General features: G+C 41.2%; 1 protein-coding gene across 5 annotated transcripts in view; it reads left to right on the top strand.

The window, feature by feature from the left end:
* plch1 (phospholipase C, eta 1) overlaps positions 1 to 13,042 on the top strand; it is a 53,709-nt gene that overhangs the window by 36,276 nt on the left and 4,391 nt on the right. Inside the window, exons 12-23 of one of the 5 annotated variants that reach the window (XM_030066620.1) lie at positions 70 to 132; positions 4,595 to 4,686; positions 5,706 to 5,803; positions 5,914 to 6,093; positions 7,441 to 7,548; positions 8,319 to 8,443; positions 8,632 to 8,716; positions 10,253 to 10,399; positions 10,907 to 10,986; positions 11,172 to 11,231; positions 11,839 to 12,214; positions 12,783 to 12,807. In XM_030066620.1, the coding sequence (XP_029922480.1) occupies positions 70 to 132; positions 4,595 to 4,686; positions 5,706 to 5,803; positions 5,914 to 6,093; positions 7,441 to 7,548; positions 8,319 to 8,443; positions 8,632 to 8,716; positions 10,253 to 10,399; positions 10,907 to 10,986; positions 11,172 to 11,231; positions 11,839 to 12,214; positions 12,783 to 12,790 (1,422 nt within the window). In that variant the 3' untranslated portion in view covers positions 12,791 to 12,807. Of the gene's footprint in view, positions 1 to 69; positions 133 to 4,594; positions 4,687 to 5,705; positions 5,804 to 5,913; positions 6,094 to 7,440; positions 7,549 to 8,318; positions 8,444 to 8,631; positions 8,717 to 10,252; positions 10,400 to 10,906; positions 10,987 to 11,171; positions 11,232 to 11,838; positions 12,215 to 12,779; positions 12,808 to 13,042 lie in introns of those variants that run through there. The other 4 variants (XM_030066619.1, XM_030066617.1, XM_030066618.1 and 1 more) reach the window with 4 other exon arrangements.

Here is a 13,042-nt window from a genome sequence, read left to right as displayed (position 1 = left end):
CATACATTAATTTATGTGTCCACATATGCACACAGACACACACTCTAACTTCGCTCTCCTTGTCTCTAGAGCTCCAAAGGGGTTTTGAAGAAATCCCAGAGCAGATCCCTCATCTCAACACTGAAACAGAAGGTAGATGGCATGAGTTTTTTTTTTTTTTCTGTGCATGTTTCTCAAAGTTGAAATTTGTGTGTCGTCTCGCAATTATCCCCCCGGCGTTATGGTCATCAAGAGGCAAATTCAGATCAGGTCAGTTGGCAGTGAAACTTCCAATATGCAAGAGACTTAAATAGAAAATCATTTTCTTCAAATCATGCCTGTTATTTATTGCGCAGTATCTAATAGTACCTTTGCCACATTGGTCTGATTACGATATCAGCTGTCAGAGTGCTGCTGACAAGTTGTTTGAGAACCACCTTTAGAGAGGCCTACTGGTCAACAAATAAACCTTTAAAATAAAGTGCTATCCAGCTGCAGTTAAATAAAGTAGATTTTGAATAGTAGTTTTTCAACCTTCAATATTCAGTATCTTTCCACTGGTAACAGCTGATACTGACACCGAAATGCATTTTTGTAAGAATACAAATACAAATGCAGCTGCAGCTTTTCAGACAGGCCTTTCGTAGTGTTTTTTTTTTTTTTGTTTGTTTTTTTTTCAGTTAATCATTTTAAGCTTTAATTTAAATTGCTAATTTGCTATTTTCACAGTTGGATTACTGTAAGTGACAGATTCCCTGAAAAAAAAAAAGTCACACAAGTGCCAATCATGAAATCAGCTAAATATCAGTGGTAAAAATAATGATAATACTCATTTTTAAAGTGCATAGCAGCCAACACTGACAATCTACTGATACATTGGAACAGCATTCATTGTCGCCAAAATTTAGGGAAGCACTGTTTGGCAGCATTCAGGCAGAATCTGACAATCAGGTGATTTGCCGTCGTGCTGTCTGGCTGTGTGTGTGTCACTACATGACCTATCCATCTGCTGTCGGCCCATTTGGTCTGATGTGCTCCAGCAAAAGCTGAATTTGACTCAACTTCTCACCGCTTCACCCCCATTTAAAATAAATGGGGGGTAGAGTGTTTCTGCCGGATTCTGTGTGAATGAGCCCTTGTTGTCAGGATCAGGAGTTGCAATGTACCGGCTTTGACAACCATGATAGACCTATTTAAAAACTGAAATATTGATATCAGGTTTCAATTATGAAAATATCGTGTCAGTAATCCAGTGCCTGTTAAATAATTTCTGTTTCTTTCCATTCACGCTTTGTCTCCCTCCACCAATGCCACACACACACACACACACACACACACACACACACTCACAGAGACAGTGTTGGGAGTAAGCATTACTTATGTTGCTGTAATTCGATTACTTTTCCCAGCATTGTAGCAACATTTTAATTATGCTTGAATCTCTTTGGTGGAGTTATTGCAAATTGAACCTGTCAAAAATCACACCAAATATGCTGCACCCAAGTGTCTCACCACAAAGAGCACGTACCATCTAATACTAAGGCTAAGCCGCAGGAGCCTGGGTTTGAATCAGGCCCTTTGCTGGATATCATCCCCCCCATGACATCAAATCAAATAAGCGATCAAACTCAGTCTTGCCTGGTTGTACTCATATGGTCCAGGGCAGCAGCTTGGGTCAATAAACTGCTGAGGGGAGAGGTGACAGAGGTGAGACATGTGCCCATCTCTGCCACCACCTGGTCAGGGAGATCATTCAGCATCATTCAGAAAACAGGAAAATATATGCTGTCACCTCCTAAACAGCCTGTGATCCATACAGTAAAGCACTGATGCAGGCAGAAACTTATGAACATGTAACTTCATAAACTGACCTCACTTTCAACTGTGACTATACAAAAGAATAAACTGCATAGCATTCATCACTTATGATATTCAACCAGAAAACAATAAGACAATGAGGAAAAACCATGCACACACACACACACACACACACACACACACGGCTGTGACAGCAGACAGCAATGCTTGACAGCTTAGATTGAGCTGAGTCAACCTTTATTTAATGTTAGACATATAGGGAGAAAAGTCAAATACACAACTACACTTAAGAAATAAGCCCAAAAAATCCCCAACCCTTGACTACCAATATTTGTAAGCGACTTTACAAAAAACAAGCCAAAAGTTGCTTATAATAAGCAGACTTGGCAACTATGGTGTAGTCTGGCTGAGCAGTTGAGCTGGATTTACATGGTGATCTCCCAACTTAGCTGCTAGGGGTTTTTTTAAAACTCCCTCAGTCTCTCCTTATGATCACTGTTCATGTGTTTTAAACAATCTGTGCTTGTTTGGTCTATGAAAAAAGGAATTTTAGATGTAGATATATGAACAAGTAAGATCACCTTTTTGCATCAAAAAATAAATTCCTTTTGTAGACTGTGCAGTTTACATTTCTCTTTCAGACGCTGCCTTTGACTTTGTTTGATTATAATCCCAAGCACCGTGGAATTGTGGGTAATAGCATGCCAGTCACTGAGACTGAACAGAGTCTTGGTCTAATGAAAAACCATCAAGAGAATTTTTGCATAATGTATAGGCGTTACAGACGGGATACTCCTCAGTGTGACATGTCTCTAAACCTGATCAGCATCACTGATTGTTACGGTGAGGAAGTGAAATGAAAATGTCGTCACAGCTCTCATGCTAGATAAAAAAAAAAAAAAAAAAAAAACTTCCTCAGAGTCTTGAAGAAATTGTAAGCATATTCCCCTTCTGGAGTTATCGTCAGTTGATAGTAGGGGGTGGGATCATAATTAAAATTGTCATACTCATTTTCCAATTTCACACAGCAGATCTTCTGAAATGAATCCAAGTATTGTGCACATCTGTGATTTGTCTATCTTGATCTAATGGATGCATTCGATGAAATCTTTTCGTGATTGGATCCTCTTTGAGATAACACAAGCAGATGTTTGTTGTCAGATGCTGTTACTGTGTTGGGCGTGAAGAAGGATGCATGGCTGTGTTGACAAATTGATTAGAATCTATTTTCTATTGAATTCAGCATCAAGCCATCACATAATTGGTTTTACACCTGTTGTATCCTTTCAATGAAAGATAAGTTTGACCAGTGCTGCATATGTGTTCATTTGTATTTGTTTCAGACGGTCTTTCTATATCCCCTTATCCCTCAGCCTGGTTATTATTCACTCCTCCTTTCTTCCTCTACCCTCCTCCCTCCTCCCTTGTATCCCTTCACCTTTCATTGTTATCCTCTTCTCTCCTCCATTTACCCACTCATGTCTCCTCTTCCTTCTCTCATTCCTTCCTCTTTGCATTATTGCATCCTCCCACGTGTGTGAGTGTGTGTGTGTGTGTGTGTGTGTATGAGTGTGTCCAATGTGTTGGCAAGTGGCCCAAACCCTGTAATTACCGCAACCCTCATTCTCCTCTCAACTTTAGCTCTAATAGAGATGTTGCTCATCTCACAGAAACAGACGCTCTACAAAATGCACTCTGTATAATTACCAAGAACATACGCTATCCTAACATACCCACCCATCCACGCACACACACACTCACACACACGCACGCATAGGCCTACACACAAACAACAGCAACACTCTATGAATCACACAGCAGTTTCTACAAGTCCTGCACACTTTACCAAAGACACATTAATTATCAAAGAGCACTGCCTACCAAAGAGCTCTTATGGTGCCTGTTTCTGTGTGGGCAGGATCATACAGACATGTAATGCACAGAGGGTGGGGGGAGCACGCTGTTAAAACCATATGCATGTGGCTGTGACTAAGTGTGGCTAATTAATTAAGTAGTAAAATAGCAATTGCATTTGGTTATCTGGGGCACAGGCATACATCTGTCCATCTCAGGCAGTCTCCATGTCAGTTCAATACACTGGCCAGTGACTCAGCTACGAGTACTATGAGTCCAATTTCCCAAACAGCACATTATCACGGCAACTCAGATGACACACACAAACACACATCCTATTTCCTGTATTCCACATTAAAATGCAATAAAATAGCAGAAAATATTTGCTCGTGGCAGGTGCGTAGGCTGCGTTTGTGGGTATGAGTGAATGAATCTGTTTTAACAGCATGAGCAGTACAGTATCAGTGTAAACACACATGAAATCACGGTTACGTCCTATGTTAGCAACCTTAACTAGGCGTGGTAAATCTGTCAAGCTTCTGAACAAGGGAAAGTGGTAAATTGGCCAAACTGGTATGCATATGGAACCTGCAAATCTGACAGTAGAGTTAGGGTTAGGGTTAAATTTTAGAGGGTGGTGTTGTGTTTTTCATTATCAATACTCCAACGACAAATTATATTGTGAATGTAGCTCTCAAAGATGTTTTGTATTCCTTTCTGTCTACTTCTGTCTGATATTTCAGAGCTGTTATTCCAGAAATTTGCTATTTTTTTCCTTTTGAATGACTAACTGATATCGTTGAAAACGTCATAGATTGATTGGGGTGGGACCTAGCAAATGCTGAATTAACATAATTAACTGAGTAATAAAAATAGCATTTATCAGTAATTCAAAGTCTTCCAAATGATAAAATGTGTGTGTGTGTGTGTGTTCATTGTCCAGAGACACTCCAAATCCAGGCTGTCATGCCAGAGTGTGGAGAAGGAGGAGGATGACCAGGAGAGCTCTGCAAAGGAGGCTGTGGGACAGAGCAGGTGACCTTTAGGACAAATTACATACCCTCTGCTTCGCCCCAACACTGGGCCCTGACTGGCACGCATGTTCACTAATATTCATCGACACCACAGACAACTGAGAGCTTGATAGCTACTGATTGCTGGGAGCATAAAACAAGCAGCCTATGGTTGGTTTCTGTCACATCTGTAGTACAATGCAAACCACCAAAGCATTTTCAGCCATCAGTCATGTCTGATGGGTCTGTCTGGGGAAGAGAATCAGCGCAGCTGAGCTGCCAGCAAAAGAGCGGCAGCCTTGTTAGCCTTGTCAAACTGAATGGCCTTGATTCCTCATCTTTTTTGTATGATTTCACTTTATCACTCTTCTGAATGTCTTGGCAGAAACTTAAGAAAGAAGCCAAGGCTACCTTGATGTGTCCTAGTGTTCATTTTGAAATGCCAGTCAAAGCACAGGGTCCAGGAATTAATTTGCTCTTTTTTTAGGCAAACACAGACTTTCTGTCTATCTCTGTCTGTGCATTGGGCAAGAAGTAAGGAAACTAAGTTGTTTTTCTCCTTCAGCAGTTCAGTGTGTAAATGACCTTTGTCCCTTCCTTTCTTTATTCTCTCAGCCTCTCCTCATGGTTACATATTCATGTATGCATGTCACCAGGAACTATCGCAGTGCAGATATCTGCAAGGCAGGCCCCTCAGTGTCTATCTGACTGACTATGTTTGCGTGCAACTGTGTGTGAGGGCCTGTGTGAATAGGTATGTGTGCGATCATGCATGCATGTGTGAGTCTTCTTGCATTGAGTGTGCTCTGGTCCCAATGAGGGTTTATCCTTTTGACTCCCTTCTGGGTTTGCAAGGTGCTGCATTGATAAGCAAGCCCCCTTTTCCTGGTCAATGTAAATGTGTAAAGAAGGGGGATGGGCGTATTTATGTCTTACTCTTCATCCTTCTGCCTATGTCTTGCTACTTTACTGGTCTCTTGGGGTATATCTTTATTCTCCATATTATCTCACTCTGCCATATTGCTGTGGTGATTTTACTAGGGCTGGAAAGAAGAGAAAGACGATGAAACTGAGCAGAGATCTGTCAAACCTGGTGGTGTTTACCAACTCTGTTGCCTCGCAGGAGTGTCTAAATGAAGGTGAAACGCCATAGCTTGCATGCATGCACACATGTACACAAGCATACCTACAAATGTCACAATCATTCCCTTCAGCACGCTTCCTCATGCCCAACCTGTGACTCTCTCAGGTACTCCAGGTGACGTCCTGTCATTCAGCGAGACCAGGGCCCAGTCTCTGGTCAATCACCGGGCCGAAGACTTCCTGGCTTTCAACCAGAGACAGCTGTCACGGATTTACCCATCAGCCTATCGCATCGACTCGTCCAACTTCAACCCCCAGTTCTACTGGAATGTGGGCTGCCAGCTGGGTAAGACAGCTGCCTGTCACTCTTAGCCTTTGAGTTCCCTTTAACTAAATGGCTGTCGTTATACGTCTGGGCAGAATGGACAAATTGACATGGTGCATCATTCTAGGCACACACACGCCAAAACCAAACACACTGCCAAAATCATAGTGCTGCATAAGTTTACTTAGGTAATTTTAACCCTAACCCTAACCTTGTCTACTGACCCAAAAAGCAGCTTTTTCCAAATGGGAACAGAGCTTTTGTCCCCCATTGGACAAGCAGTCCCCAATTAACTGGTCTTAAATCTGGTGTGTGTGTCCCCGAAAGTAAACACACGCACATAACACTCTCCATCTGGAGCATGCCCATTGTACACTTCACTTAAACAGATATCGTGGCACATGGTTTGCCAGTGTCTCCACTCAGTCATCTGTGCAGACCCTAATGGATGTGAGTGTGATTAACACTAACCCAGTTGTGCGGGGTCGCACATGTGTGTTTGCATGTTGTGGCTGTGTGTGTACATCTGTGAGAGTATTTTAGGGGTGGCAGTCAGGACAGGAATTAGTGAGGATGAGAGACAAATAGGTATATAACAAAAAATAAAATAGCCTAGATGATGAGATAAAAAAGGGCTGAAAAAGAAACAGAGGTAGCGAGGTGGGAAACAATTTAAGGAAAGAATGACACAAACAAAAATGCCTGTACTGAGATTGAACAAACTCAAGAAACCCAAGATATAAGGAATCTCTCCCTCTCTCTATCTCTCTCTCTCTCTCTCACACACACACACACACACACACACACACACTGGTTCAAATTAGTTCAATTCAATTCAATTGGATTCCATTTAAGAGTCATATTTTTTCCTAAATTGCCAAAGCCGCCATGCAACAACAACACCAGTGAGGTGCCAATGAATGGCAAAGTGAATTATCCAAGTATCTCCCTCAATCCTATAAATAATACTGAATTGGATTGTCTTTGAAGCAGCTGTGATTCATCCCGTCTGTCTGTTTCCATTTTATTTTTGTTTGTTTCCCTGCTCATCTGATTATTTTTTTTTTATTTAGGTTGCATATGAAAAAAGGCTTCCCCTTTCCCTCAACAAAAGATTAAATGAATGAATAAAAGACTGACATTTAATAGATGCAAAACATAATGACTGATACAGAGATGAATCATTGTTTATATGGGTCTCTGCCACCTATTGATTTTCACGGCAGATTAATGAGTAACCTCAAAGTGATTTCCGCAGTTTACTTACGTCATGAATACAGATATTATTAATGAATTTCATGCTGGGAGCTGAGGCTGAACAGCGGGTTTGGGTGGCGAAATAAATATCCCGGCTTCTGTCTCTTCCAGTGGCCCTGAACTACCAGACAGAGGGCAGGATGATGCAGCTCAACAGAGCCAAGTTCATGGTTAATGGAGGTACCGGTTACGTCCTCAAGCCCCCTCCCATGTGCAAAGGTAATGAAGCAAACATGCACACACGCATGGATGCATGCATTCAAAAAGAGCTTTGAATTGCTGGTTATTTATGCATTTATGTAAGATTTGTTTATGGTATCCATGAAAAACTAAGAGTGGTAAAATACTGTAAGTTTAGGTAAGACTTACCGTATTTCCTTTATTTATTTTTGCACAGACCTGCACCAGGCTGTTATTGTGATGACAGTTACTGTTCAACATATTTACAGTCGGTCGATTTAAGATTACGGTACACCCTTTTTTCTAACGTTAGCTAGCTCTCTTATTTTGACAAAAAACACGGCCGCAAACGGCTATTTGCGGCCGGGCGATTAATTGGGGAAATGTAGTTTAAAAATGCAGATGCTTTGGAATGTCTGGATCTAAACAACAAAATTGATTTCAAGCAGCCCTTATGAATAATTTTGCTTTATACTGACATATGTGATGCCTTTACTTTGTGTGTTTTACCCTGTTTTGAAGGCATAAATGATTAATTGGAGGCATAACTGATTAATTTGAATAGATACTACATATACTACATATGTAGTATCCAAAAAAGTGGAATTACTTACCTCAAAAAAAATGGAAAAAAAAAAAAGGGCAACAAAGCTATTCCTTGTAAGTAAAAGCAATCAGTTACTTCCACCTTTGGATATATATTAATAAATGTAAATGTGGATACACACACACATGCTGGACTTGGATTTCAGGACTCAGAGATAACATGAATCACAATTCCTCTTCTACCATCTTTCATTCCCCTCTAGGCTCCTTCAACCCATTTAGTGATGACCCACTTCCAGCTTACCCCAAGAAACAGCTGATTCTCAAAATCATTAGTGGACAACAGCTGCCCAAACCACCAGATTCCATGCTTGGAGACCGAGGAGAGGTACACACCCATCGGCGCACATATGTCTGCATGTGCTTTCTCTCTCTCTCTCTCTCTCTCCCACTCTGCACATACTAACATACTCACGCACACACAAACACACGCAGATGTACTCAATTTACATGAAGTGGAGACATGTTCAGCAGCATAACGTATGATTGATTTGTTTGCCCTTCCCTCTCCATCAGATTATTGACCCCTTTGTCGAGGTGGAGATCATTGGTCTGCCTGTTGATTGCTGCAAAGAGCAGACACGAGTTGTAGATGACAATGGTGAGAAACACACATGCACACTCACACACACACACACACACACACACACACACACACACACACTGAATCACCAACTCTTGCAACACTATAAAACAACCACATGCACATACTAAACACTTTAGCAAAGCACACTGCCTGCCAAGGTTACAGTGTAATTAATACACACAAACACACACGTACACAAGCACACACACGCACATACACATTCGCACACACACACAAACACCAGTCTTCTAATAAGACCTACACAGGTTTATTGATAACGGGAAGACAATGTAGAAACTATGGTTTATCATATTGTCTGTAATATACTGTGGTTATCCTGCATGACAGAAAAATGACCAAATGATTACATTAAGTTATAGGAACTATAGGAGATCCTGCAATGTAATATATGGCTTAGCATGCATGATTGATGGGCGCATCAGTCCAGTAAGCTTATGTCTTAATGGGATTTATACCTCCTATGGATGACTGGTTGGTCGGTTGATGAGTATTTCATGACATATCTAGCTCGGCTGTGAGCACAACCACGGACAACTGGGGGTCTGCCTGTGTAGCTCAAATGCTAATGGAATTGTAGTAGACTTTGATTTTAACATCTTTACACTGGTTACCCGCGTCAGAATTGATTTGTATGATTTCATTGTTCCCGTTTAAGGCACAGACCTGTCAGGCACCAAGCTGCGTCACAGACCGTTTCACCACAAATGAATTGGATCATACTCTGAGATCCTTTGGCAGGTTCCTATTGGCTGTTTCAAAATTTAGATCAAACAATGAGGCAATCCTCATCGACATCAGGACTGCGAGACTTTGAAATGACCTGCCTTAGGAGCTCAGACTGGCTAAATCTGTATCATCTTTTAAATCACCTCTTAAAACTCTATAATGGCTTTTTTTGTTATGACCTTTGCTTATTGTTTTTGAGCTGCTTTTTATGGCGCTTGCTTGGCTGTTCTGTCTCTTACCTTATTTTATCTCTTGCTGTTAATTTTATGTCCTTTTTTATCCTCTGCAAAAGTGCTTTGTAACTGTGTTTTGAAAGGTGCTGTATGAATAAAGATTGACGTTCTAATACACTCTCATACACTGAAGGTGCTTCTGTTATCGTCTAAGCTGTATTTCCCCCATCCCTGTGAAACAAGATTTATATGACATAATACTATAGCTACCAAAGTTGCATTTTACTGTGGACTGTTGGTATTAAGAGTTGGAATCGCCACTACTTGTTTGTGTTGGTATGAAGGAAGCAGAAGAGAGGCACCATGACAGGAGGAGGGGAAAAGCCTCCACCGGGAATAGTTATGAGGCTCTGGAAGCTCAGTAGTATTATAGGATTATTGTGCAGGGACACTCATCCATTGCATAAGATCGCTTGACATGTCATTATTACCATCTCCATCTTTCGTGCTGTTTTGAATGTCTGCTTTGATGCACATATCACTAGTGTTTGCTTGCATGTGTTAGCTTCAGTCGAACAGATACTAAATGCAACAGATAGTAATTTTTTGTGTGTCTTTGGGCGCCTCCTAGGTTTTAATCCAGTATGGGAGGAGACTCTGTCCTTTACTCTCCACATGGCTGAAGTGGCTCTGGTGCGTTTCCTTGTGTGGGACCACGACCCCATCGGACGAGACTTTGTCGGTCAACGAACTGTTGCCTTCAGCAGCCTCATGCCCGGTCTGTGCAGTATTCAGTAACAGTAATTTCAATGTTTCATCTGCTGGGAAATTACATATTTGAGACTTATTTGTGATTTTTGTGCATTGCTGTATGAAGAGGGCTACTGCGTGAGTAACACGCACATAATCAGGGACACAGTATGTCACTATCAATCAGTACTATTGTAGTTCTGCTGTAGCAAGACAGATGGACAGACACACACATACACACACACACACACACACACACACACACACACACACACACACACACGTACGCACAATCACATGAAATCCCCCATGGCACTGACTGTGCTCTTATAATGGGGCATGTTGTCTTCTGTTTGGTGAACCATGATTCATAAAATGATTTGTATTATAAAAGACCAGTGGCATGGCAGCTTATTCTTGTCCACATACAAGTGCCAAGTTGTCCCTGAACTCCTGATACCCTCTCCTCAGGGAACTGCTACATGCTCACTCAGTCAAATATGCTCTCATTCTCTTCCTTCATCTCTAACAACAGGTTATAGACATGTTTACTTGGAGGGATTGACTGAGGCTTCCATCTTTGTGCATGTATCAGTACATGACATCTATGGAAAGGTGAGTGTCATGTTGTGCTCATATTTTTACCTCTAATATTCCCCCTGTGAACCTCTTTTGACAAGACATTTTCTTGAGATGAACGGGAAAGTTGTCAGCAACAGTTTCCCGTACAGTATGTGTTGATTTTCTCTCATCCCAACACTACATTCAAGCTATGCTCCTTCAATCCTTTGTCTTTCTAGTGGAGTCCTCTAGTCCTGAACCCCAGCTTTACCATAATGCACTTTCTAGGATCTAACAAGGTATCCTGATACCATGGGGTCTGTATGCTGCATGGAACAGTAATGCATGAATGCAGGAATGCAGTTTGTCCTCTGTTGTATCCATGGTGTGATGTTTGTGTGTGACATTAAACTGTTAAGACATCAAACATTTTGCTTATAAAACCATATAGTTTTGCTGTGTACTTGAAGTTCTCTTTTGAGGAAAAAATCCACTACTAAATTCAAAATCATTTTATTTGAACTGGTGTTGTCTCGTCATTAGTTAATATGGAATAATTGATGCTATACAGAAAAAGCAAGTATGCATGCATAATTTGCAATGGCTTTTTGCAGTGTTTCTTGAGGCGACTTGGGAGGTAATGGTGCCATCTATAGGCAGTGCATGCAAAAAGCCATTGTTGACTTTGCTTTAAGCTAAGCTCAATTCATGTGTCTTTTTATTGTTTTATTAAATATTGATGTCTAAAGTGCAAGGTGTGAAGAGTTCTGTTAATTTTATCTCAAATGTGCATCTTGGTTGAAACTGTGTTTTTGTGAAGCACACTTACATTTCTCTTCTTTCCATTCTTTTCCACTTTTTATTTCCTTTCCCCTCCTCGTACCTCCTTGTTCCTCCTGCCTTCAGGGTAATCAGTTGCGAGGCTTCCGGGGTTTCTTTAGCCGTTCTGCCAAGTCATCCGTGGACACACGCTCTACCCTTCGGAAACGTTCCATCAGTGATCACTTCCTGCGGCGCACAGTCAGTGCCCCTGCTAAGGGACGCAAGAAGACCAAGCTGGCCCTCGCAGAGTCACTGGCTTCGATAACAGATCGAAAGAACAGCACAGGGGCAGGAGGAGAGAGTGTAGGGAAGGAGGGACGGGTTGAGAGACGCCACCCATCCCGGGCAGGTCTTACCCACAGGCCTATGTCCATGCCCCTGGACAGGCTACTGCAAGGGCAACTGTCCCTCTGCTCCACAGACAAGGACCAGCTTGACATGGGTGCAGACACTGTCATTGGTGAGTATTCCTCTCTGGTCCTCTGAAAGCTTTAATATGTTCTACAAGAAAATTCAGTTCCAGAAAAAAATAAATAAATAAAATACAAATACAAATAAATAGCAAATATCTATCTATCTATTCACGGTATAGCTATATTTAAGGTGTAAGCTTTGTAAAATTTAAAGATGAATTATGTCATACATACACAAACCACAAACCAACCAACAGTGTTTTGCAATGTTGGGATCACAGAATCGCTATTTCTTTTGGAAGAACTAGTTGCACTTTGCTATTTTATATCCAAGTAATGTCCCTAACTTCTGTGTCAGAACTGATACTATGTTTGTGACAAAATGCTAAAAGTTGAATGTCTTTGATTACATTTTGCTTTGGATGGCTGTGCATTTTGACTAATTTAAAATGTTAATTTTACTAATTCACCACCTTTGTCATACATTTCCTTCTCAAAATAGCTAACAATGGTGCACACTGCTCATGTGAACTGACAGAGAACAGACGATTCTCCCTAATACCTTAACTTGCCTTTTCTGTCCCATCTTCATTCTATTGTGCTTCTTTATAGTAGAGAACTGACTAGGATATCCCTGCAGGTAATCTAAAATGCCTATTGTCTGAAGGTTGCGTCATTCAAAAACATACCAGTACTGCGTCCACCCAGTGTATTTTGTACTACAGTGGTCTGAGACAAATATTGCTGTGTCATTTGATCCCATTTGACCAAATCGATCCCATGCTGTATGACCATCTCTTTCCTAAATTGATGTTCGCAAATATGGATTCTTCCTTATTTTACCTTCACAGCCTCATTTTCCAGCCTCCCCTTCA

The sequence above is a fragment of the Myripristis murdjan genome, chromosome 13 (genome assembly GCF_902150065.1).
Source record: "Myripristis murdjan chromosome 13, fMyrMur1.1, whole genome shotgun sequence".
NCBI classification, from domain to species: Eukaryota; Metazoa; Chordata; class Actinopteri; order Holocentriformes; family Holocentridae; genus Myripristis; species Myripristis murdjan.
Note: the sequence above shows the minus strand (reverse complement) of the source record. Positions and strands in the feature narration are given on the sequence as shown.